This window comes from Sceloporus occidentalis, unplaced genomic scaffold (assembly GCF_023333645.1).
Source record: "Sceloporus occidentalis isolate IW3139 unplaced genomic scaffold, rSceOcc1.0.p SCAF_6, whole genome shotgun sequence".
Taxonomy (NCBI): Eukaryota; Metazoa; Chordata; class Lepidosauria; order Squamata; family Phrynosomatidae; genus Sceloporus; species Sceloporus occidentalis.
The window spans coordinates 127210484-127238270 of NW_028316986.1; the positions used below are offsets into that span (position 1 = coordinate 127210484).

A 27787-nucleotide genomic window follows, 5' to 3' on the forward strand; every position below is an offset into this window, starting at 1 on the left:
ATAAGCTTTATTTTATGTAATAGATGCCTGTGTTCCAGTGATCTGTTACATTTACCTTGCTGGATCATATTTCACAAATAAAAATGGACTTGTGACATTAACTGTGGCAGTTTTCATATATACACTAAAGATACTATAGAGCCACAAATTATTACAAGAGTCCTTGTTCAACTCAAGCTGTTGTCTCCATTTACCAATGAACTTGGCCACCTCACTTCTGAGGCTGATGCAAGTGCTTTATTTTACCCTGAGAATATGGGTTGTTAAGCAGGTACAATAGGCGAAGCAGCCTGAAATTAGGCAGTATGCAGGTTGGTGGGGGAGCAATTCGTGCACAAAGTTGCATTCATACATTGCACTTACATACAAACACTTCCATCAATATGGCAATCAGTTGAGGGAATCACCAAGCCTGGAAAGTGTTCCCACACGAAACCCTGCAAGCTGCAGCTGCAAAAACACATTCTACTTCTGGTTAAGTAGATCAACAAACAAGGCAACTTTGTTTAATGCTCTAATACTGAGTGCATGTGTATACAATTATGCAACACAATTATTTCAATAAATGTCAATCCAATTTCACATACTGACCACTATTATCACAGGAGATATCTGTTGTTACTAGTTTGTGAGGAGGTTTTGCTATCCTTAAAAAAAAACCTAGATGCAAATTCAAACACTACACTATAGTGTCTGTGCACAGAAAGCTGTATTTCTTAATTTATCAAAATTTAAGTGCTGCAGTTTCAACCATCCTCCAGTAGGACTGGAACCAAATCTAACTGACAAATGTTGTAAGGAATAACTCAGACCCTTGTAAAATGTGTTTAAATGATTCAGTTGGTAAGGAACTTGTGCAAAAGATGGTCTAGATTAGTGCATCTCAAGCTGTCTGACATAGCTGACTGGCAATCTCTCATGCCATTATGCCATAGATCAGTACCATATTTGTGTCCATCAGCTACAAATGGTCCTTTCCTTCCTGGAAATCCACCAGGCAGCCAATCACTTGGGGACTGGCACTGCTCCATGGACTACCAATTTAAGAGGCACTGCTCTAAAAGAGATCCGACACAAAACAGACGTCTATGGATCATGAAAACATGTTTCTAATAAGATCCTCAAAGCAGTTTAGAGACTAGGGAAAAAGCTTCACATCATTTACATAGAGAGAAATGCTCAGTCACATAACTGATAGCACAATATGTGTCACAACATTGTACTATACTTTTTATGCAGGAAGAACAAATTCATTTCATCAGTGCGTGAGCAGAGAAATTTGAGCAACTGCATATATACACTGTATGTTCTGAACATAGGGGCAGCACATCAAAGAATAAATAAAGTACAGAGGATAAAAACTCAAGACAACAAACTTATGCTTTTAATATACATACAGATGATCACATAATCACTGTAGATACCCTCGACATGAAAATAAATAGATTCCACTAGTTGCAAAATAAAAGTATTGGAGCCACCAAAAGGTACTAAACCCTGTTCTCCTGTCTATTATTGTACATATAGAAGTATGTAATCCCTTTTTTTCAATGGGACTTGTTATGATTAACAAATACATCTACTGGGTATATATGTTGGCATCTATGCTCCATGATACAAGAGAAGAAACCAAAACTGTAAAACATATTCCTAAATCTGTGAAATTTTAATCAGCATGAACTTCTAATTAGCATGATGCACTTTATCACTTCTTCAAGTAAATAAAAAGACATGACAAAACCTCTAATTCTGCAATTTTAAAAATCAAAAGCATATCTCCTATAGCAGTTTTTAATTAAAAATGTAAGTGTTAAGTGTTTTCATAAAGATTATACACTATGCATGATATGTATTATCACACCTAGGTAAGGATTGTTATACTGAAAAAGTAACGAGAGACAAAAATAAACTTCTGTGTGATAATAGCTGGGGAGGAAAAGGAACTGATGAGCCACCAAGTCTGATTCGGGAGGAAGATTATACCAGGTTCTCTGGATATATCATCTCTGACATATGTATTGTATTCTATAATCTCTTTTCCTCCTTGTGGCAAGCTTGACCTGATGGACTTCCTGATCTTCAAGTCTCCCTGGGGTCACCATGTCGAGTGTGATAAAAGGAGCATGGGATGTTACTACAGGAAGAGAGTAAGTCCACACAAGCAGGAGCATTTCCTGCTTTCACACACACACGTGTGTGTGTGTAGAGCATTTCATTTAAAAATGAGCCAGCAGAATTATTGTTATTGCTGGCAGATACTGGTGTGTAGAAATCTTTGCTCTCAAATCCACTAACATTACATTTTTAAAACTTTTTTTCTCATACATTTATTTAAAATATTTGTAGATTGTCGTTCTCCTCAAAATGATTAACAAACAAGCTGTAAGTTATCAGCAGAAAAGATATTGATTTTCCAAGCCAGATACAAAACAAATGAAATTATCTAAGTGCTTGACGAAATAGTAATGTGTTTTACACGCTCCCCAACCTCACTAAATCTGCTAAATCCTTCACGTAAATAGCTCCAGAAGCTGAGTGGTATCATTATGAATGAATCTGTTCTTAGCTGATGCAAGGCTGGAACTATGAGCCATGCCACTGGCCTAGTATTAACTCATGTGCCGTCTTGTTAAGCAAAAGCTGTCTTGAAGGCAGTCTCCTCCAAAATGTGGCTGGGAATTATGGACACTGTCATCTAGGTTGGGAAAGGTCTGCCTTATAACAAATGAGGCTCAGCTTCTTGATTTAAGCCTATAGATAATTATACACAGCCACAGTTGCCTCAGCACCAAGACAAGTATGGGACTGCACCTCCTGCCTGTATCGCTTTAACCAAGAATATCTTCAATCATGATGATCGCCAGCATGGGAATACTGTCCTTTTGCTAGTCACCGCTGCAGGCCAGATTTGACATGAAACAAAAGGGAGCTGAAATGTGTCAAGTACTGTTTCATACAGGGAACAGTGTGTAAGGTCATTCAGTGAAGACCTCTTTGATTTTATACAAGGTATTGCATGAAAGGTGCAAAAGCCCACCCTCATTTACAGTTTCTAAGAACTTTGACAGTGGCCTCTGGCCCTCCAGATGTTTTGGAACTCCTCAAAGCCCCAGCCAGCATGGTCAATGGTCAAGGATTCTGGGAGACAGAAGTCCAAATCATCAGGAGGGGTGAAAAGTTAAGAGCCACTGCTGTAAAATTTCTGCAGTTCCTCCTCTTCCTCTGCACATGTCGTATGCTTGGGAAAGATCTTCTAAAGTGAATCCCAAAGAAAGAAGTGGATCTTTAATTATATTTTTTACACTGCCAAGAAGAAAATAAAATCTGTTTTTTAAAACTACAAAGCTATTTCTGTTCAAAGAATGCATTGAAACTGCCACACTAATGTTCCCATACAAATATATTTTAGATATGTCTCCTTCTCCTCCCACTACACAGGATCTTGCGCACAAGTATAACTGCCCAGTCAGAGTTAGCATTTTTGCAAAATCAGTGTTGGTATGGAAGTAAAAAGGAAACCAGAACTAAAAGATCTTGTCATGCATATATTGGCTGCACACCACACACACGTGAAAGGGGCAGCTGCGAAGATATGCCAAGCACAGATCTATAAACAACTGTAGAAAGATGCTGCATTTTATTTGCTTTGAACAACTGATCATGTATGTGGGGTCTAAAACAAAAGTCTCCTTCCTCAGTGCTGTCTCAGTGTCCTTCCAAAAGGGTAGAGTAGCAGTTTTCTTAATGCAGGGAGATGCCTTCAAGCAGGGGTGGGAAACGTGTGCCTCTCCCTGCAAGGATCCCCTGGGACTCCATTCTGCCTCCAGGAGACCCCCCTCCCCCAGAATACCACAGCAACACATGCGTACACACATATACATTTATGTGTGTGTGCACGCACACACACACACACACACACACACATCTGACAAAACAACTGGATGAAAACAAAATTGGAAATGATATAATGTCACTTCCTGTCATTGTGGGAACATTGGTAACTCCACATAGGGATGGTGACAAAATGCCTCCTCGTCCCCTTGGTAGCTTCCCAGAACGCAACTATGAGAAACTAGGTGCTTCAAGATCATTTCAAGAAAACAATGGGGAGAACAGAAGAACTTACAGAGAGAAACCTCACCATCCTCTCAATATTGGCATTCTTCAGTCAATGGCAACACCAAGAAGATATGCAGATAACCACTTCAACATACATATGAACCTTCTCATAATTTGGCAAGGAAAACCCAGATATGCAGGTGTAGGAATGTTTCATTCTTTGGCATTAGCTTAAGCTGACTCACTAGGAGAGGACTTGGGTTTTTTTAGTAAGGGTATTTCTTGCTTCTTGCAAATTATTCATGGTCCCATCTGTCTCAAAGCTTTCCTGCCAAGCTACCTTTCTCACTCCAGGGTGGGTAATATGTGACTCGTAAGCTGCATGCAAATACACCCTAAACCATTTTTGTGCTCCCCTACTGCACCTCTAAAATTCAATGGCAAGCTACACTGTCAAATTTGGGTGGCAAACTAGCAATTCCACATTATACTTAAAACAAACAGGGAATGCAATGACAAAACAGGTTTTTAATTTTGTTGCTGAAGTTCAATGTCAGTCCATAGAAGTCTCTTTAAAACAAATATTCATTGCTTGTTTTAAAGCAGTACTTCCAGTATGGTATTAGCAGTGTAGCACATGGCAGGTTCAGTGGGGCAGGACTGAAGTCTAGAGCCTGTCATAATAGTCCACCTGTGCTCTACTCTATGGGGGAGGAAAATTACATTTTCTGGAGAACAGCAAAAAAGCAAATGGGCATACAAGAAAGATGTCTGGATTTGACGTGCAAATCTCAGTACGCATGTTTTCCCTCCTGGTCGTTCCCTGTATACTGGGAAGGCAAAGTATGAATTTGGGGGCGGGCGGGGGATGAGTTGGAGGAAGAATGAAAAGAATGCTGTAGTCTTCCTTTTGCAAACAGACTCTTCAAACTGCACCAGTGAATCGAGGAAGAAAGGTCAACTTTGAAATATTGCTTCCTTCTAAGCAGTTGAGTTAGCAATCATCACATCTTTGCCTCTTCAGTGTTTAACCTTTTCCTGTCCTTATATCCTTTACCTGCAGAAGCAGATCTCAAGCAAAGTTATTTCCTCCTACCTAAATACAGAAATAAACATTGGTGGGGGAATGCTTTCTCATGTATTTTTTTTTAGGTGTGCTAGCTGTAAGAAATGAAAAACCAGGATGGAGTTGGGAAATATCTGGAATAATAAACAGAGAACAAAGTGAGAAAATATGAGAAGCTAAAGACAACTTAATCCAGCACATTATCCATGACCAGACAGTAAAGGATACACCAAGGGAAAAGACAATGTAAGTTGTTGGCACAAGTTGGCACAATGAATGCTAGTGTGTGAGTACTACTAGTAGTTGGTTCTATAACATTTTTTCAGTATAGAAAGTGGTTTTCTATCATTGTTATATTTTAGACTCACAAGAACTCTAGGAAGTAAATTATGATTCTCATTTTTCAAGTATGAAATTGAGGCTAAGTAAATTTAGCTTGCTTTCCCATGTGACTCAAGGCTGATATAAGACTGCAATTCAATTCTCCTAGATCTATGCCTAAATGAAGGTACAATCAAAATCTAAATCCTTTTGATTTTTTTTTAGCAGCGGCAGGCATTGAAAACATTAGTATGACAAGCAGTTATCTAGTGAAGAGACATTTTGACCCTGGTTCCTTGGAAATCTATCTGGCATAAAATATTTACAATTTTTAAAAGAAAGAGATATGAAACAAAGAAGGAAACAGTAATCAATATTAAGTGTTTTTACAGAAAAGTCTTGACAAATGAATTCCCTCAGGTTTGAGCGTTATGCAGTTTTAAGCTCAATACACAGCTTTGAAAAGTGCAAACAACAAACCAAGTTAAAAAGAAGAAGAAGACATAACCCCCCTCAGAGGCTAAGCTGATGGATTCAGCATTGGAACCAGTATTGAGACGGCTCATTCTGTTTTGTACAATTGAAGGTGACACCATTTTGTCATGTTCAGTAGATTTAAGTGACTCTTTCTTCTGAGTTATGTTTGAGATTCCTCTTTGTTTTTCATGTTTAATTCCACTGGGTTTTGATCCTTACTTACATTGTCCTGTAGATATGTCGATAAATTAGTTGAATCATTTTTACTGTCACAGGAATCATTTTCTGGATTTCTACAGTCCTGGATAAGATTATCATCACTTTTGCCTTTAAGTTTTTTGACATGGGAAGCATTCTCCTTTTGTTTCAAAGGATTACCAGTTTCTTCCAGTTTGGAGTTACAACATTCAACATCATTGTTCTTTTCACCATTGCTCTGCTTAGCCCTTTCAGGGCTGCTGGTACATTTGCTACTCTGATCACTGTCTTCATCATTTTTAGTACGTTCTGCCCTTTTCTCATCAGATGTTTTACCACTGGAGTTGCAAACTGTGGAGGCATTCTTGCAGTCTCTTGCCTTTTTATGTTTAGAAGCACAGCTGGTACGATGAGAAACTGGTGATGACAGCTTTTTACTTGATTTGCTCCCTTCCAACTTCTCTTTCCTTGGTGGTCCCCATATGAAGTGTTCAGCAGGTGTATAGTGTTGCTGAGCAAAACGCAGGAGTTTTCTCCTTTCTCTCCGGTCTCTAATGGTATACACAAAATATTCCAAAGCACTTTGCTTAATGTTGGGAATGGTGTCTTCCACAAGAGCCTCATGAAGAATAAATTTCACAAGGTGAGGTTTAAAACTCTCATATCCAAGTTCTCCGAGGCTCTTCAGAATACGAGTGATTCGCAAGTAGTTATGTTGGGACCTGCAAAGAAAGATTGACTGAACTCAAAATGACAGGAAGCAAAAGAAAAAGAATTATTCCTGTCAGAGGAAAAAAGAGGCACAGGAGAAATAATCACCCCTACTTGTTACTTGACATAATCATGGTCATCACCTCTCAAGAGACAAATGAGATGGGATGGCAACTATTATATGAACTATTACATTTCTCTGTAAGCTGAAATAAGCTTTTCACACTGCCAAGGTACCACCAGATAGATGTAGTTACAGATGAATGCTTCATTCTTACCCCTAAAGGGTGTAACTCGCAAGAGAAAATGCTGAATTCCATGAGAAAACAACATTACTTTTTCAGGACTGTTTTAATATTATATTAATATTTTATTATCAACCACCTTTGGTAATCACCTATGAAGCTTGATATATCTGTCTGTATCTTCCCATGAGAGCCTGCTCAAATTTTGAAGAGTCTCAGGAGGCCCCTTCCTATAGTCCCATTACCTTCACAGTCATATCACATGTGGGGCCCAAAACAGGGCCTTTTTGATTACTACTCCCAGGCTCTGAAATTCCCTTCTTAGGGAGGGTAGAATGTTACTGGTCTTTTGTTGACAGACAATGACTTTTGTATTTTGACAGGCATTTTAGCACTGAATGTTGTTAAAGAATAGGGGATTGTACGGTTTTCAACTGTACTTTTTTCAAACAACTTTTTGTTATTTTTAGTTGCATATTCTACATTGTTTTTAATTTTATTGATAGTTTAAAACACATTTTAAAATTAACCCTTCACATGTTTTGCATACTCTGTTTGTATTTAATTTGTACACCATCTTGAATCCTAGCTTTGCCAAGAAAATGTGTGATAATAAGTTAATGATAATATAAGTAGGCATAACTGGCCTTGTTTTTCCCTCTTAGGAAGAAGTGTAGTGCCAGCATAAGCAAATATCAAATATGTGCTTAGCACTTATCCTGTACTGGAACATTTGATATTTCTAAGATGTTTTCAAGATTGCAGGGACAGAATAAGAATTACATAGTAATAATATGGGGTAGATGCTCAAGCTATGCATAAGCATACCCTTCAATAGTCCAGGATAAAGGGGGGGGGGGGGGAAGTAGGAAGAGGAGAGAGAAACTGGGGCATTTTGAAAATAGAAGAAAAAGTGGATGACAAAGGATTAATCAGGACCGTTCCTGACATGTTGGGATAGTTAAGAGCATATGTACAACCTATGGAAAACAACACAAGAATCTCATTTTTAACATCAGTTCTATGCTTCCAATGATGGATAATCCCATTCACCAATTCAAATAACCAGCACAATTGTATCATGCGTTTAAGTTCTATATTCAGTGACTTTCTGCACCTTGACATGGATAATAAAATATAAAATACTCAGTCACATGGATGAAAAGGGGGAAAAAATTAAATAAAGGATTGACAGTATTCCATCTGCATTCCCCCCCACCCCATGTTCTTTTGAATTACCATTCTCTCTTTCTCCTTCTCTCTCTCTCTCGTGCACACATGCACATATTCATAAAGGGGTTCTGGGTTGGATCAGACAAATACAAATCTTATTCCTTCACAAAATGGAGGAAACAAAATACTGCCTTTCCAGCAAGCACCATCATCCTGCCTTTGAGAGCACTGGATAGCCACACGTTTATGTAATATCTGAGTGAGAGACACGCTCATGAAATTAAACGTTTTGTAGATGGATGCAAATAGATATCTTGGTTACAGTGTGGGGACTTTTGAATTACCATTCTCTCTTTCTCCTTCTCTCTCTCTCTCGTGCACACATGCACATATTCATAAAGGCTTTCTGGGTTGGATCAGACAAATACAGAACACAAATCTTATTCCTTCACAAAATGGAGGAAACAAAATACTGCCTTTCCAGCAAGCACCATCATCCTGCCTTTGAGAGCACTGGCTAGCCACACGTTTATGTAATATCTGAGTGAGAGACAAGCTCATGAAATTAAACGTTTTGTAGATGGATGCAAATAGATATCTTGGTTACAGTGTGGGGACTATCCACATGATTTTGGTTTAAATGTGTTGGATTTTTTTTGGCAAGTACAACTTATACAAACAGCTTATGCACGAGCTGTAAACAATCATGATAACTCAATGCAGGGAGAAGTTTGCACTGAGGATTGTTTGATACCTCTGGCAATTCCAATCTATTACTGGAGATTACTTACTCATTCAAGTGCTGGAATCTTTCTTGCCAGTTAGAAGCTCGTGATACATTCCCATTTTTATCTGTAAGTTTTATTCCAAAAAACTCCAGCATCATTTTGTAAGCCAACAGGAATCTTCGGATTGCTTCCTTTGTTTTTTTGAACTCCTAGAAACACATTTTTGGAAAGGGACAAAAAAGGACATTACATATTTTCCCCCACTCTAAACCTATTACATCATCCCCACCATTCTAGTGTACTACAATTCCCACCACTGTCAGCCAACATGTTCAATGGTCATGTTGGCTGGAGGCTGTTACAAAACTGAGGACCTTTCACACTATAGTATTATAGCACAATGTTCCACTTTAGCTGCCATGGTTCTATCCCAGTGATGGTGAATCTAGAAGCCAGGGAAGGTCTGGGGGGGAGGGGGGTGATAGGCATGTGCCCATTGCTTCTCCTCCTCCTGCCCTTCCTGCGGCCCCCAGCTGTCTCTGACAGACAGCTAGAGGCCAGGACAGCCCCATGGGGAGGAGGAGGAGTGGGCATGTGCCTGTTCCTCCTCCCCACAACCCTTTCTGACCCCCAGCTGTCTTTGGCTCCTTCTTCCCAGTGCCATTTTCTGGTTTTCAGCTGTCTCAGCAGGGAGGAGGAGGCATGGTGTGTGCCTGTTCCTCCTTCTTCCTGGCCCGTGCTAGGCAAAATGGCGTCACATGCCACCTGTGGCACACATGCCATAGGTTCACCATCATGGTTCTATCCTATTAAAACCTGGGATTTGCAGTTTAGGGAGGTGTACTTAAAATTTTCTGCCAGAAAGCTCCAGTGCTTCCCCGAGCTACAAACCCCAGGATTCCACAGAATGTTACTATGGCAGTTAAGGTAGAATCATAGTGGTATAATTATGTAATGTGAAAGGATCACAGGGAAGGATATATCAGTAAGGTTATACTATAACTTTAAACTTTACCTCAATTTCATACGTTGTTAATTCTTTGGCATAGAAATTCAACCCTTGTTCTCTGAGTGGGAAAAGCCTGTATTAAAAAAAACCCACAGATTTGTTATAGATAATTTATTAAATAATAAACCAGATTTATTAAAAGGAATGGGAAAAGTTAAACATTACCAACCACTGTATGTAAGTGTGATTGTGTTCCAGTTTTTCATAGTCTCCCTTCCACTTGTTCAAGACTTCTTCAATGTAAACACCTGCAAAATACATGCACAAATGCAAGTTTTAACACATTTGGAAATCCATAATAAGTGGCTACCCCCTGAACACATGCAAAAGACAACACAAGGCAAGATACATGATGAACTAGGGTTAAAAATAGCCAGCTGCTGACAAGCACATGTTTTGTTGAAAGTACAGAAAATAGCTTTCTTCCATGCTTGGGGAAGCATCAGACTTCTTTGTTTTGTTGCCTTGCTCAGAAGGACAGGAGAAGATGATATCTTTCTCTCATAGGCTGCACTGAGCCTCACAGACACTTGGAAAGAGAAGAGTTTTTTGTGACTTTTCTGAGCAACTGAGGTTAGTGTACTGCGGATGAACTCTCTTACCTTATCTCAACTATGCAGGATGATAGGGGCTCACTCCCACAATTGTGCTGGACAAGAGCATGACAAAAATGATGTGTGTCTGAATTTAAGCTCCAAGCCCTAGATATCTGAAACTTGGCATGCCTACTAAGGGATCCTAAGGGGTGCAATGGAAGGGAGAAGTAGATATTTGTTAAAACAGTTATTTAATTTTAGATAATTTTGATGTGTCCGTGCATCTGAAGCACATAACACTATCTTCTGTCAGTAGGGGTCCTTTTACTATTCACATCTGTAGAGCTATGAATTCACTTCAACTTCCATGGCAACATCCTACAGAATCTTGGAATTTGCAGTTTAGGGAGGGGCATTTAGAATCTTTAGCCAGAGAATTCTGCAAACCCCAGGATTTCAGAGGCTGCTGCAGGTATCACAGTAAAGAGCAATCAAAGTGGCATCACTACACTACAACTATGTACTGTGAAAGGACCGTAGGTGACTTTCCCTAAACAGTGCATAGGCTTCCTGTTGATGTAATATGAAGCCCAAGGGAAGGGCACCCATGATAGGTCTGTTTGCTCTCACCTACTGTAGGAAAGTTCCCTCATCATTAGCATGAATGGAGCAAACCTCACCCTCAGGAGACCAAAGGCATGCACCATGTTGGTGAGCATCTCCACAGGTGGGCCCACAGCAATTGGCAATGTGTCCAACATCTCTACAGATTTACTTGAAGGTTTGGCATATCAAGCTAAGGACAAATGTGCCAAGGTAAGCACTTTAACTAGTAGTTAATGTAAACGATTAGCTACCAGTTAAGCTTTCCTGGCTTGGCACAGCTGTATTGTCTAAATACCCCAAAGACACCAGATCCTGCCTGATCTTGGGAGCTAAGTAAGATTGGCCCTGGTTAGTACTTGGATGGTAGACCACCAATGAATACCAGGTGCTATAGGCTATATTTCATAGGAGGGAACTGGAAAAACCACCTCCTTGCCTAAGGAGTTTATCACATGGGGAAAATTGGAAGTTTAAACAGGTAAGAACCCATGATTATCCAGTGTATTAGGTGCAAATGTGTGAATGGTTTTCACATGACATTGTGTGGAAACATAATAGAATCTGATAAGAAAGTGACATGAACCAGCAAATAGGTATAGGAAAATATCAATTCATTTCTGTTTCATTCATGAATTCGCTTTTTTTGCACAATTGCTGCAGTATGAAATCTACTTGGGGTTTATTCACAGGATACTCCCTATTTTTGTGTATGTTGCCATATTTCCCATGGGGCGAGTTTACTTTCAGTGCTGCAGGGCAATGCTGTAATACTGCTGATAAAGCTCCTAAAATAAGTACCCACCCTTCTTTGTAGCCAGAGCTCTTAAAACAAACTACTGATGCAAGGACAGAGAGAGAGGAGAGTGAATGAATGCTTGCCTCCCAGTCTGAGTCCCCACATGCTCCTCTCTCTCTCTGTCTGTCTCCTGCTTCAGCCCTCCCTCCCAAATTGTCCCCTTTAAGGGATTTTGGACTTCAGCTCCCAGAATCCCTGACTATTGGCCAACATGGTTGAGGCTTCTGGGAGCTGAAGTCCAAAATCCCTTAAAGGGCCTAGTTTGGGGATCACTTCAGCATCCCCTCCTAGCCAGAGCTCTTAAAGTAACAGCTTCTGAAGCAAAGGCAGGGACAGAGCAAGCGATACAGAGAAAAGACTGAGTTCCCCCTCACTCTTTCCTGTGTATGTCTGTCTGTCTTCTGCTTCAGCCTTCCCCCATAGCTAGGCCTCTTAAAGGACCAGCTGCTGAGGGAAGGCAGGGACAGACACAGATTCATGCACACACACTTGTTGCGGTCTACGTATGAAAATCATTTGCGCATTTGTTCACTTTTGCGTGATGTGTGTGCTTGAATCATTATTGGTGTGGAGGCACATTTGGTCCCATCATGTGAAAACCATTTGCGCATTTGTGCAGGTTAATCTCAGATTCTGCACGAGATAAGTGTTTTGCGTGTGAAAACCATTTGCGCAATTGTGAGCTAATAACGGGTTCTTACCATTTTAAACATCCAATTTTTCCCTGTGTGATAAACTCCTAAGAAAACACTATGAAATTCATGGGGTCACCATAAATCAGCAGGCAACTTGAAGGCACACACCACAATGCTACCAATAATGCCATGGATAACTTACCATCAGGTTTAAAGGGAATTTTATTCTTGTAAAAGCGAAGGTTGCACAAATCATTCTGGTATCTCAGATCTTTAAAGTTCTGCTGAGCAAAGATGAAGAGAAATACAAAGCATGATCAACCAATCGAGTTTTTGGAATCAAGTCTTAAAAGTCCTATGCTAGAGCAGAAGGGATTTCACTATGTTTTTAGTAATGCCCAGATGCACTCTAGCCAGACCCAATTTTATCTTAAAACTACAGCTTGAAAACATGGGAGATATATTAAGTGTCTTACAACTTATCTATGTCCTGTGTGACAAGAGAAGCTTCTGTGGGCACATTATAAATTGGAATTTTAAAAAAGAATAGTTTTCAAACTGTACAGAATTTACTTGTGAGGCACCTAATGAAAATCAAGGTAGAATTTCTACCCAAACCAATAAAAGTAAGAACCCAATTTAAAGGTTTGTGGATTTGTCCCAATATGGCTTGTTAAAGTGCTCACCATTCCCTAATGAATAAGCCTTGATATTTATTTTATTATGCTCTTTCATCATCATGTTAGTCCTCTGGCTCATATATCAGACTTTCCCCCTATATATAATAGTCATGGCTGACTGAAAGTTGGGATAAGGAGGAAAGGATGAGAGAAGGACTGTTTAATCCCATCCTTGCCAACCATTGACTTGCACACTGTCATCCCAAATGCCAACACACTGGTCTACTGGAAACCAATAAGAGAATTAAATGTAATGCATTTTTGACTCTTATTTCTATGGCGGAGCCCCTAAGAGGCCTACCCTATGTCTTACTAGTTAATGGTGTTTAGAAGTATATATAAGAATATATATATGTAGTATATATAAGAATATATTCTTATTCATTAATTTCATTCATTTTTTTTAATCTAGTTTGGGACTGGGCAGACACTCTGTTCTACGACAGTCCTCAGTAAGCTGCCAACCCACTTGCTGAGGTAGCTATTCAGCCATCTCCGTTCCAGACACTCATTGATTGGAACCATGCATCAGGATTGGTACCATATTACCATTAGCAAGGCCTTCTCCCACCTTTTGCTTTGTTAGTTCTTGTGTGTGAGAGAGAGTTTGTTGATTCTTTGTTAATAAAAACTACAAGCCCTATTTGGAAATACATCTGGAGTTCTGTGTGATTAACATCTCTTTCAAGACTAGCATTCCAACAGTAGTTTATAGATTTGAGGGACTTCAAGGATTTAAAGTTTCTATACAGTAATTATATCTTAATTAATGACCTAAAACCACAAAATGATCTTACTGGATATTGGTGCCGGTATTTGTACAAGTCCCTTGCTGCATAAAAACTTCTTTTTGGTTTAGCTGTCATTTCAGTTGCATCATCACCCTGGAAGGAAAAGACATATTCAATGGAAGCAGCAGAATGAGCATAACCATTCAATCACACGGGTATATCTGGCTGTGTGATGCTCTACTTAGAACATATAGGCTATGTTCCAAAGGGCCACATACAGTATACTGTTTTGCATACATACTAGTGCTCTTGAGTTCCCTTTCCATCACAGTTCCTTGCTTCCCAAAAACTGCTTCTAGATCTTTTAGAATCTACCACTTCAGCAGGATGAACAATACAACTAAAACAGATATGATAGAAAGACTGGCAATATGCAAGTTTCATCACACCTTCATCTTCATGTCAAGAGTGAATTCAGAGCCCCTCCATTCAACTGCTTTGTAAGTTGTGTTAGGCTGCTCCCATTTGAAAGCACGCTTCAGATGAGCCATGCTCTGCATACAGCTACAATGGTTTCTATTTTGGAGCCGATAGGTTTTGAAAAGGCTTTTCTTAAGAAAATAAAAGTATATAGCACCATTTTGAGAATGTACTGCACACAACACTTCCATATAACTGCATTCCTATTGCAGATCCCATGATAGCTGGCACATTCTCATAGCAATTGTATCACATTGACTATTATGTAAAGTGGTCCCAAAACGTTTTGAGTAATCAGAGGCAGAGCCTTGAAAATTAACGTTTTTGGGATACAACTCACAGAATTCCATAAACAGCATGGACACTTTCCCCAGCTCTGACCAATAAAAGACAGTCTTCCATAGTAAAATGTTAACATGTGCTACATTAACAAAAATGATATTTTACTCAAGAAAATTTCAGTAGTTTATGAGACTTATGGAATATCCTTACTTTCAACTAACTTTGCTGGACTACACTACAAATACTGAAGTATTTAAATTATTTGACTGATAGACTGATTAAATGATTGATTGATATCCCACCTTTCTTCTGGCACAGGACTGAAGGTGGTTTATTCAGTGGCAAGTAGTTTTTTTTCTCCAATAACAACATCCTCTTTCAGCCAGGCTGGAAAGCTGCCTTGCTGTAGTGAGGTATTCACTACTCCCTTTGCCAGAGATGATAAATCTTGATGTTTCTGGTTTCCAGTGTTGAGATCACTAAATCAGTTTTTTGTCCTATAGCTGTCAGGACACCTAGGATCTCTTCTCTGCCCCTGCAGTGATGGAAAACTGTGCAGCTTGACAATAAACTGCAGTTTTCCAGAAAGCATGTGGCTTCTCCTGAGAATTGTGCAGCCATCCCTGAAAACTGCAGCTTTCAGCACAGAAAGGAAAGGAGAAAGACTGATTGGGAGCAAAGGGAAGATTCCTCTGACAGGACAAAAATTTGTGCGGTTTCATTCTTTTTCTAATAAACATTGCATAACTGTGCAAGTCATAGGCATGCTGAGGGTATTTATCACTGCTAAGTGCAGCTTCTGTCTCTCCTTGCTGTGTTGGTTGCTCTCAATGCAGGATTTAATACACAATACCTTCCCCCGTTCTCCATTCCACAAGGGTGCAGCTACCCTTCCCACCATGGACCAAGAGTGGTTCACTCTTCCTCATTCTTTGCATATTAACATTTATGTTGCAAAACATCCCACTTCAAGTCACCACTGGCTTCGCCACTGTCCCCAATGAGGTTCTGTTACAATATGATATCTGTTTTTCACTCCCAAAAATGACTGAATTCAGGGACGTAGCCAAGGGGGGGGGGGGGTCTTGGGGTCCGGACCCCCCTTCTGTTAGATAAAATGAATGGTGTGTGCTGCCGCGCTGCCACACCCAAGCCCCATTATAATGGTGGCACTTAGTCTGGACCCCCCCCTTCCCAAAATCCTGGCTACGTCCCTGCTGAATTGCAACCTTTCCCACACAGACTAAGGATCCACTTTTCCTCATTAAATTGTGTGATATTCAAACTGGCAAATGCTGACGTTTCAATGAGCTCAAATTTCTTTTCCTACTCCCATAACATATGGAATGTTTAACATCCAAACTGGTGAAGGCTGAAACTTTACATATTCCTGGTATGAAACATTTGTTTTCTTCCTTTACCCCTGTAATTTCAAAGTTCCATCTCCATGTGTGTGCAAGTGAAAACTCTCAAAAGTCACTGAAATTCTCTTTGCTCCTATCTCTCTTTTGCTTTTTTTCATCACGTTTTCTGCTGACACATTGTTGAACTCCTCCCCAAGTAGATAGAGAAAAACAACATAAGCTGGTGGGCCTTTTTTTTTTCCTCAGAAAGCTATGCAATTTAATGAAAAGATTGCAAGCATAGGTTTTTGCTGCAAAACAGCACAGTGTCTCAAACTCCCACATAGTTCTGGAAAAGCGCATAGTTTATGTTGGACAAGAAACAAACCAATAAAAAAGTGCTATTTTTCTTCTTGCATACATTTCTGAAGGGGTCAGAAACTCCAAATTCAACCTCAATTGAGAAATGTCCCTGTCATTACTACCCTTTACTTACTCACTCAGTCCCCCTCTGGCTACTTTCATGAGCCAAGAAGGGCACAGATCCAATATGCATGTTGTGGCTCTCGCTGCTTCAAGGATCCTGTCAAGCTATACAAATTCAAATGTACCCAAACACACCATACAAAGTTACATCCAATTCATGTATTTCAAGTATAGCACCCAAGTCGCAGTGCAGATCTGTTACCTTGGTTGGTCCCATTCTGCTTCTGCTAAGCAGGAGTTGGACTATTTGAGATCATCTACACAGCCACCACCTATTTTTTCTACAGTACCTCAGTGGGAAATTACCTTGGGTTTCTACTTGCATTTTCCATTTCTGATTTATTCTCCCCACCCCCCTACGTCTGCGGGGGACTGAGACCAAGCAAAAGGTGGAGGAGAAGTACTTTAAAAAGGAAAAGTTAAGCAAGAAATGTACATTATCTTCCCATCAGGCAAATTTAGGAAAGTCACAGTTTATAGATTAGTCTAGATCATCTTCAGCCAGACCAGTAAAATAATCAAAAGCTCCTCACACAACTAGATAATGAATTCTCCTATTCTACTCACAGACAGTTGAAATCATGAGTCCTGCATGTCCATTAGGGTAGCTAGGAGTCTGACACTCCCCACGCACCAACCTGAGGTGGGACAGAGCCCTCAGTTCCAAGGTATCCCCTTGTTCTTCAACAAGTTGGTCAACTGAGGCTTTTCTAACCTCTGATAAGAAACATCTAGAAGCTTTGGCACCTGGTCATCTCAATGGGCCAATGAGCCAGTTATCTTTCATGATCAGTGACACTGACCCCAATAAATGTAACTTAATCTCATCACATCCTTAACCCTTTGTTACCTTCAGCTGTGTTGACCAGATAATGGAAGGGACCATTATCACAAGCTTTGGACAATTTTGTCTACAAAGTGTCATGCCAAGTCTTCACAGTGGGCTGCTGCATGGTCTGTATTCTCTTCCTGTGGGACAGGGCAGAGAATGCTCCTGGTTACTGGAGATAGCTCAGCCGGATGACACGATGCAATGGTGGCAAAGGAGTAGGATTTATTCACTATGACCATCATCAGTGCATAGGCTTTCTGTTGGCTCTAGCTTGTGATCAGCTGTACATATGTGTGTGCCTTCAAGTTGCCTGTTGACTTATGGTGACCCCATGAATTGCATAAGGTTTTCTTAGGGAAGGAGCATTCAGAGATGGTTTTACCAGTTCCTTCCTCTGAAATATAGCTGCAGCACCTGGTATTTGTTGGTGGTCTTTCATGCAAGTACTAAACAGGGATGACCCTGCTTAGCTTCCAATCTCAGATAGGATCTGGTGCCATTATGGTATCAGATGTCTCACTTGTTTCAACTCCCTAGTAAACCAGAGAGCTCAACTGGTTCCACTTTGAGACATATACGAACAATTATGTCCATTGCCCTGGTCATTTTTTCATTTGAGATCAGTCAAGACAGGAACAGTCAAGGAAACAGGAAACTCCCCAAGAGCCATCAGTCTCCTGGGGGCACCATTTTAACCAACTCTTATCCCTTCAGAGGCTCCAGATCCCAGTGCATCCAAATCCCACCAGGTAGTGATCTATCTCTGAAAAGGGAACTTTGTAAAAATCATCACACACACCCCCACCCCCTGGAATGAAAAACTAGGTCAAACTAACTATTTGCTGAAGTGCTATGTTAGCTACATGCTACTTTTATTGAGATCTCCAGCACCAAGCTTTTAACAAATTCGTCTCTATATGGTCATTTGATTTGCCCTTCATATTTCACTCCTCCTATTGTTGTTCACACAGGATAGAAGACAGAAATTTAGCGCTGTATAGTAAAAAGAACATAAGGCAGATGTTCACACAAAAGTAGTTTTACAATTCATGTTCAGTTAAAGAAAAAAAGGGTCAGCAAAAATTCATGTTCAGATGAAAAAAGGGGTCCTGTGCTGCTGGAAATGAAACTCCATTGAATCCACTTCCGAAATGATGAAGAAGCCACAGGTTTCAGACAAGAACTCAAATTGGTATGTGGGATATTGGAAGAAAAGGGCTCTTGTGGGTATAAAGATCAAATTAATAACAATGGCCTGGTACAGACTGCCCAAAAAGGGTGGTCTGTTGGCGCCTAGTTTTGCTCCACGGAGAATCCGTAGCCTCCAGACCGTGGGACTTCCCCACGGAGCAAAAAGAATCTGAAAAAGCGAATTCTTTTTGCGGCGCGATTATGACGCTGCAGTGCGCCAATGGCACACTCACAACATCATAATGGTGCCGCAACATGTGGACGCTAGGCATCCTGCACGTAACAATGGCAGCGCCCATCTGTGCAGGGTGCCGCCATTGTTACGCCCTCATCACGTGCTAGGGTTAAGGCATGTGTGGGCGGACTGCCCTCGGCCAAGCCCTAGCATGTGAGGAGGGCACCCAATAGTCCCGTCTGTACTGAGCCAATATCATGCAACAATAAATTATACACAGATGCTACGTGAGAAGAATGTAGAAACTGTACTCAAGTGAACTAATGAAGAACATCATAGCCCCAGTTCAAACAGTCATCTCTCAGATTAACAAAGAGAGATATATGTAAGCATTTTGCTAATGAGCACAGTCCCTTCTATGTTCTGCTATAAGCAAGGCAATTTCCCACTTCATCTAGAATACGTTGTTATCAACTTCTGAACAAGCTAGATCTGATTAACTGGCCTTGTTCCAAATCAACAATATAGTTACTAATTGGCATATAGTTATCAAATAGTAACTCTGGTTATTAGAGTTAGTAAAGGTAACGGTATTCCTGTTGACAAGGTTGTCAAGTCATGTCCGACCATAGGGGGCAGTGCTCATCTCCTTTACTAAGCCAAAGAGCCAGCGTTGTCAGAGACTATTCTGTGATCATGTGGCCAGCATAATTGTACAGAATGCTGTTTACCTTCCCATCGCAGTTGTACCTATTTATTTACTTGCATTTGCATGCTTTCAACTGCTAGGTTGGCAGAAGCTGGGGCTAATGATGGGAGCTCACCCCATTATGCAGCACCTAGGCCTTGCTAGATGGAGATGAAAGGGGAAATTATGGTTAAATACAGACTTCACTTTCTAAGGAAAACTGCAAAGAGAGGGGAGAATAATAATATCAGATGCCTGGTTTATATTTCAGCCTAATAAGCTAAGATATTATTATGGGAATGCAGCCACAGTGTGTGGAAGCTAGGGATAGTATTACACTACTTTGGTTTGATAGCTGCAATCCTAGTACTACAAAATGGTGGCCACATTTAAAAACAAAATATAAATATTTGGAACTGGGCTGAGGGAATCTGTGGCTCTTCAGAGTTGGTCTACAAATCCTATTGACTTTACTACTTTACTACTGTTCATGCTGGCTGAACACAATGGACAAATGAATACTGCAATGTTGGATCACTCATGCACACCCAAAAACACACTTATTTTGGGATGAGCATAAATGGTGGATATGAGAGAGCTCTGAGACATTTATCTCAAGTGTAGCAGAGGCTTGTGCTCAAATGTTACCTTGAATATAGAGATCAGGAGACAAGAAAATGTTCCCACACAAGAGGTGGCTGTTTCTCCACTACAGCAATTTCTTATTTGAAGAAGATAATTTTAATACATGATTGCTTGTGCAGGACTAGGACAACATACCTGGAAAAATCTAGCACTCCAGACTAAAATTTTCACACTTTGCACCACCCATTTCATATTCCAGCCAAGAAATCTTATACTGAATAAAGGTCACGCTGATGTTTAAGGATGTGCTTGCATACCCTATACATTATTCTATTAAAGTATTGAAACTTAAAAAAAAAAAAAAAAACAGGTCTTCTAGCCATGTCCATAAGAGACTGTTTAACTATTTATTACAAGTTCTGTGGGGCAACTGAAAAGTGTATCTGAAGAAAAACCTGTGGCCCTTTAAGACTAGCACACTATTGGTTAAGATTTCAGATTATGAATGGATCAAGAAGAGTTCTAGTGGCATTAGCCATCTTTTAGCTAATCTTCAAGCAGAGAATCTAGGAGGAGAAAGGGATTGTTACACACTATGGTGACAGAGCTATCTTTTCTCCTGCAAGTCTCCTAAATTATTCAGCTTTTCAGATGACTTCAAGAGACTGTTGAACTAAGATTTGCATGGGTAAGCGCAAGCCGGTCTATTCCAAGTGCCCTGAATTTGACTCTGCAGTCCGTAAAACATTTTGAGTGAAAAAGTTTTAAATATTAAAGAACCTTGCATTAAGATTTCAAATTGTCAAATAACCATTGTAAAAGATTAAGAAAAAGAAAGCAAATGCCCACCCTTTTATACTTTCTTTTCTTTTTGCTTTCATTAAATAATAAGGTTTTCACTGTCTTAGGTTGGTGTTTGCTTATGTAGAGCACATTAAAGAATAATAGGCACCTCGTGTGTAAATGCTTGGTAATTCCATATGCTTTATTCTAAGCAATATCTTAATATAAAATATTCTAACAATCTTCCCTCAAATTATAAATATTCCAGATTTATAGGATTTGTAACCCATCCTAAGCCTTGGAGGAAAGCGTTATGTTCTAAACCAGGGGTAGGCAACCTTTTTGAGCCGGGGGCCGGGTTGCTGTCCCTCAGACAACTGGAGGGCCGAAGTAAAAAAATAAATAATTAAATAATTTTTTTAAAAAAATTGAATAAATAAATAAACTGGGACAAATGTAGGACAAATTGTCAAATGGTGGACACTTTTTTTTAAAAAAGTGGAGGACACGCAAAAACATTTGCTGATTTTTAAACAAATGTTAATATAAATGCATGTTTCTGAGGCGTCTATAGACAATTGTCCCCCTTGCCCCTGCGCGCGAGAGGCCAAAGGCCCCGGCAACAATCGGTGGCAGGACCAGGCTGGGGCCGGTCCCAAGGCCTCGCTGGGCTGCATCCGGCCCGCGGGCTGCAGGTTGCCTACCCCTGTTCTAAACACTGTTTATGACTGCACAAGTATTGGTGGTGCAGCAAGGTCTGGTAATATTTGGTAATACAGGTGAGTCTTCCTTATCTGGATATCCAAAATCCAAACTTCTATACATGGGTAGATGAGATAATGGCACCTTTGTTTTCTGATGGTTCAATGTAGATAAACAGTGGCCCCTTTTACACTGGTGCATTTGAACTGGATAGATCCCGACAGATCCAGTAATCCCCATACCGAATCTGTCCGGAATGATGGGCTCCCTACTTTACCCTGATCAAATATTCCCGGTGCAATTTACCTCTCCGATGTCCACACTTGCCTCCTTCTTGTTGTCAAATGATTTGCATAATGACTTCCGCTTTGGCAATGGTGATATGCCATGCAGCCATTTGCCAATGGCATGGGTGCTTCCCCCCTTCTTTTTAAAAAAATCTAGCAGGAACGTTCGCATATATTGTCATTTTGACAGATTATGCGAATGCTACATGCTCCAGGGAGGGAATCCCCTCAGCTCCCTCTCTAGGCCCCCAGCTCCTACCCGCCCTTGGCAGCCTCACCAGTGGAGAGTCTGGGCAGAGCAGTCCTGGGCCCTCCTCTGCCTCCTCCTTCGCCTCCCTCTGGCTGAGAGAGTGACTTGGCCAGAGCATGTGCCTTAAACTGGTGGCGCTCAGTTTCCCTCTCCTCCCCACTTGCTGGATCCCTCCTCTGCCTCTTCCTCCTCCTCCCTCCAGCTGAGTGTGACTTGCCCAGAGAGTGCACCAGCACTCTGTTTCCTCCTCCTCCTTCTCCTGCCGGCTCTCTTCCCTTACCTGGGCCTGGGGCCTCCTTGTTCTGGCCCTGCTTCAGTGCCAGGAAGAGGAGGGGCGAGGGAGGGAGGGGAGGAGCTAGGAAGAATCCTCCAGAAGACATTCCTGACTCCTCTCAATTAATCCCTCCCTCCCTCCCCACTGCCTCCAGGCCCCAGGTTTGCCAAAAAGAAATGGGGAAAACCCCAATTTCAGAAAACCCACATTGGGGGAGATTTGCCCCCGGATCGGGTGTGCAAAACCCAGCACCAGTGGAAACAACCCACTTTTAAACCGGGCTCAAAATTGGGGTATATGATAGTATGAATGGCCCCAAAGTTTCATGCACAAAATTGACAAATACAGTGGTGCCTCGGGTTACGAAATTAATTCGTTCCGCTGTCAATTTCGTAACCCGAAAGGCTTTCGCAAGCCGAATCCCCATAGGCGCTAATGGGGAAAAGCCGCGATTTGGTGTGAAATCGCGCCGAAAAGCACCAAAAGTTTTTTCGTAACCCGAAAAAACTTTCTTAACCCGAAACAGTTTTTTTAAATTAATTTTTTTCGTATCCTGAAAATTTCGTAAGCTGGGTAATTCGTATCCCGAGGTACCACTGTATATTGTGTATAAAATTACCTTCAGGCTGTGTGTATGAAACAAAAAAGACTTTCATGTTTAGACTTGGGTCTCATCTCCCATATACCTAATTATATATATGAAAATATTCTCAAATCCTAAAAAATCAGAAATCCAAAACATTTCTTGTCCCAACCATATCAGGTAAGGGAAACTGTCTTTATTTGCCCAGCAGAAACATCACCATTCACTTTTCTAACCAGTTTTCATAACCATATTCTGGTTCTGTACTTATCATATCAACCAGAGTCCCATGATGGGTCTGTTATATGAAGAATAATTTAAAATGAGAATAATACCTCTTCCCATCACATTGGTGAAGACTGCTCACACACTATGCCCTCCCATACTCAACCCATGCTTGAGGTGTTGTTAAGTACTTAAACAAAGGGATAGGCTTCTCCCCTTTTTTCTGAAGGTAAAAAACAAACAACCTATACTTTTTCTTGATGCAAGATCTCTCCATAGTGTTTACTCACACTGACAACAGACTTCTACCTGCATACAACCCTTGCTATTCAATGTGGGGTAGATGACAGAATTGTTCAGGGATCCAAGTAACACAGCTTCTATACTGTTAGCACTGTGTGACTGTATTAAAGAGGGTTACTGAAACAGGGATGTGGTGGTGGGGTAGAGTGTGGTGGGGATGGAAGAGATATTCAACACAGTGACAGAACTGACATTATTTGGGAATGATCCCAAAGTCAAGCAGCATCAAACAAACTTAGTCCAATAGTGCCTTGGCTACAATATCATTGGGTCTACATTACCTTGCACTTTACCTTGTCCAGTGTGTTAAGACTATTCTAACTTTACACTGCTATCACAATACTTCCTGCAGGATTGCAATCAGTGGATGGTATACATGCAAGTTAAGAGGCAATTGCAGTTCATGAGCATCCATAATTTAGTGAGACACTGACAGCTCCAAAGCACAAGTGTTTGCTAAACACAGAGAAAGAAAGAATTAACTTCTGGAGTGAGGGGTTGACAGACCACCCCAAAGGGGCAGCGAGACACCACCCCTTTCTTAGCCAGATCGGGGCTGTGGCAACCTCATGCCGCGGCCCCAATCTGGCCTTTTGAGGGTGCAAACAGGAGTCGCAAAAAGTGACTCCTTTTTGCACCCTTGAAAGCATGCCATAGCCACCACGGTGCAGCTATATGGTGCTCCTTCGGCGCTGTGTCATATGGATACAGACCCAGAGGCATGCAGTAATGCCATGCACCTTGTGGAGCAGCACATGGCATCAGGGCACCCTGGGGGGGCAGAGTCAGGTGTACGTCGTGAGGACGCTACACCCCAACTCTGACCCCATGCTGGCCTTTCAGGCCGGTCTGTACAGGGCCTGAGTGAGCAAAAGCTGCACAAGCAAATCTAGAATCTACATTGTATTTTAAAGACTGCATATTGGCATTGCCATTTTCAGTATACTGTCTGTCTAAAGTACAAAATTTGTGAGATATGAGTATTAAATAAAGCAAAGGATATTTATTGCAGCATGCTGTAGGTCCTTTTCTTCTCTGAAACGTATTGACTAGATTAAAAAAGGAAACAATGACCTTCCAATCTTCCCAGAACATTTTTATTACACATTTCAATCTTTTTTCTGAATTCCATCATGTTTTCATTAAAAGTTAGATTATGTTGCAAATATTTTAGTGCCGCATTGCTTTCCTTCACTTAAATCCCTAAGACTGAAATCCTATCTTCATGTCAACTGAATTCAGTTAGGCTTACTTCTGAGAAAGCATACAGATTATTGTACTCTAGGACACCAGTTAGGAAGCTGTCAAAATATGGAGCCAGGTTTGTATATTTTCAATGTAGAAACAGAAATACATGGCAAAGCTCCTAATTTTGGACTGCTATTCACATGGTCAAAGCTGCATAGCACACAATTATTTTTCTCTAGCAATAATTAAGATTGTGAGTTAAAAATATTGGGGGAAAGAACCTTCAGTCCACCTTTTGTCTGAGATTCCTGGGAGGGGAAAGTGGTTTAAGAATATGATCTGCATCATATTCTGAAATAAATGTTTATTTAAAAAAGAATAGGAAAGAAAAGCTGAAGACACACAATTAATTTAATACTACAGGTTGAGTTTCCCTTAAACAGAAATTCAAAATTTGAAATATCAAAACCCAAAACTTTTTTCACAGGTGGCTGAGATAGTGGCACCTTTATTTTCTGATGGTTCAATATACACAAACTTTGTTTCATGCACAAAATAATTTAAAACATAGTATTAAATTACTTTCTGGGTAGAAGGTGTATATGAAACATAAATGGATTTTGTATTTAGACTTGGGTCCCATGTCCAACATATCTCATTATATACACATATTCAAATACAGACATTCTAAAATCCAAAAAAAAAAAAAGTGACGGAAAAGAAAAATCCCAAACACTTCTGTTCCCAAGCATTTTGGATAGGAAAGGCACAACCTGTACTAGCAAAGCAGGAGTTGCAGAGCAGGGGGGGGGGGGAGTTGTTGTGTGCCTTCAGGTTGTTTCCAACTTATGGCGACCCTAAGGTGAACCTATCATGGGGGTTTCTTGGCAAGATTTGTTCAGAAGAGGCTTGCCATTGCCATTCTCTGAGTGTGAGAGCATGCCACTTGCCCAAGGTCACCCAGCTGAGCTGGAATTCGAACCCTGTTCTCCAGCGTCATAGTCCAACACTCAAACCACTGCATCATGCTGGCTCTCTGGGGAGTAAGACGGTATCTCCATAGTAGGTTTATGAGTAATATTAAGTCATGTCCAGGAGTCCCAGTACAAGTAAACAAAGCAGTTGTCTCCACAGACAGCATGTCAAATAAACCTTGTTCTGAAGCTGCATTCTGTCACCACAAGTCTACCTGCAATTTAGGCTCTCTGAACTGGAGCCTGCTGACAGAAAAGATGTGCCGCGAGGAATGGATTTGTAGCAAGAAAAAGGAATGGATTAGAACTACTTTGACCTTTGACATTTCGAAAGCTTTTAAACTAGCAGATAGAAACTAGCAAGCTGTTCAGTCAGGGCAAAGGAAAATAATAAAGCCTCTTTCACACACACACACAATGCCACAGTTCCTCCTTTCTCAACCTGCTACGCAATGGAACAGGAAGAGAAACAAACACAGCTGGGCAGACCAAGCAGGGTCCTCTACTCCTTCATCCTTTCTGTTTAATGGTTTATTCCAGCATAATAACCAAAGGTAATAGATTTTCCCATAAAACACCTAGGGAGGTTTGAGGCCTTCAGCCTGCCTTCGGGTTCATCATACCTCATGCTCAGGCCTGCATCCACACTGCAGAAATAATCCAGTTTGACAACACTTTACCTATCTGAGCTCTGTGCTCTGGAATTTGGGGAACAATAGTTTTGGGAGACACTTAGCCTTCTCTGTCAGAGAGCTCTAGAGCCACAGCAAACTACAGATCCCAGAATCCCATAGCATGGAGCCACGGCAGTTAAAGTGGTGTGAAGAGGCATTATCTCTGCTGTATGGATGCAGCCCATGTTTACCTTATTGCCTAATGAGGCAACCCCCCCCCCCCCACCACCACCACCACCAAGCACCCAGGGCACACAGCTGGCACAGGCTCAGAAAGGGGGCAAGGCAGTGAAGAAGAGGAGGTGTGAGCCCCTGTGGACACAACACACCCACACACCCAAACACCTCTGCCTAGCAACCTGGCTGCTAGAAATGCAGCTGAGAGCACACAGTCTGGAAGGGCAGCTCCTCTCTGGAGAACTTGGCAGGCTGGCTGAGCAGAAGCCCTCCTTTTCCAGGACAGGCCCTCCATTTCCGCCTCCTGTCCAAAAAGTCCTCCATTTGGAACAGGATGAAGAAGCATGCATTTACTATACATTTATTGCAGTGTTTTTGCCACAGGCTGACCGGACGTCCTCCTTCTCCAGGACAGATCCTTCCTTTCCACCAGGAGCAATCCCCAAAGGTCCTCCATTTGGAGCATCACTGAGAAGCATGCATCTACATCTCTACTAGCGTTTTTAGCTCAGGGTGACCTGAGGTCCTCCTTTTCCAGGACATAGTCTACCTTTCCACCTCCTATCCAGGAGGAATCTCAAAAAGATCCTCCATTTGGAACAGGACTAAGAAGCCTGCGCTTCCATTTCTGAGGTCCTCCTTTTCCCAGGGCAGGCCCTCCCTTCCCTTCCCTCCTCCTCCCTTCTGTCCAGGAGGAACCCCCCCCCCCAACCAAAGGGTCCTCCATTCTGAGCCTGGCTGAGAAGCCTGCCCTTCCATTGGCGGCTCTTCCTTGGCCATGTCCCCCGTTTTCCCTGGAGCCTCCTCCTCTGCTTGCTCCCATTGGGGCTTACCTGCCCCTTGGGGCTTGGGGCCTGGCCTTGCTCGCCCTCTCCTCCTGCTGCTGCTGCCTCCTCCCTGTCGCCTTCCTCCTGCTCAGCCTCAGCCTCCTCCTGAGCATCCTCCTCTCCTTCTCGGCTTGGCGCAGGGAGCGGCTCCCCTGCCTTTGGCGGCTGCTCTTCTTCTTCTTCTTCTTCTTCTTCCTCCTGCTGCTCTTCTCCTTCCTCTTCCTCCTCCTCCTGCTCTTCCTCCTCGGGGCCTCCTTGCCTGCTCCCACCCCCTGCTCCGGGGCTCTCCTCCTCCTCCGGCTCCGAGTCGGTCTCCCAGGTGGAGTCGCAGTCCTCCACCGTGGCGGGCTCCTGGAAGCTGACCCCTCCGAGGAGGCTGCCCATTGGGGGCCCCGCCAAGACCCCACCGAGAGGGGGCTGAGACTAGAGGACCAGGCAGCCGGAGAGAGGGAGGGAGGGAGGCTGGAGGCTGGCTGCCTGGCAGCTGGGAGGCGCAGAGGAGCAGCC

At 41.7% G+C, this 27787-nt stretch overlaps 1 protein-coding gene across 2 annotated transcripts; it reads right to left on the bottom strand.

Annotated features, from left to right (window-relative positions):
- On the bottom strand, window positions 1-27787 carry LOC149311386 (opioid growth factor receptor-like protein 1). Of its 2 annotated transcripts, none has more exons than XM_089530978.1 (7): window positions 27287-27787; window positions 14038-14124; window positions 12763-12841; window positions 10157-10235; window positions 9994-10060; window positions 9042-9187; window positions 1-6843 (listed from the first exon to the last, which is right to left on the bottom strand). In XM_089530978.1, exons 1-7 carry the CDS (start codon window positions 27662-27664, stop codon window positions 6084-6086), a joined length of 1596 nt encoding a protein of 531 aa, XP_089387104.1. In that variant the 5' UTR covers window positions 27665-27787; the 3' UTR covers window positions 1-6083. The 2 variants fall into 2 exon arrangements, with proteins under 2 accessions (XP_089387104.1, XP_089387103.1); XM_089530977.1 differs by having other exon boundaries at window positions 12763-12844.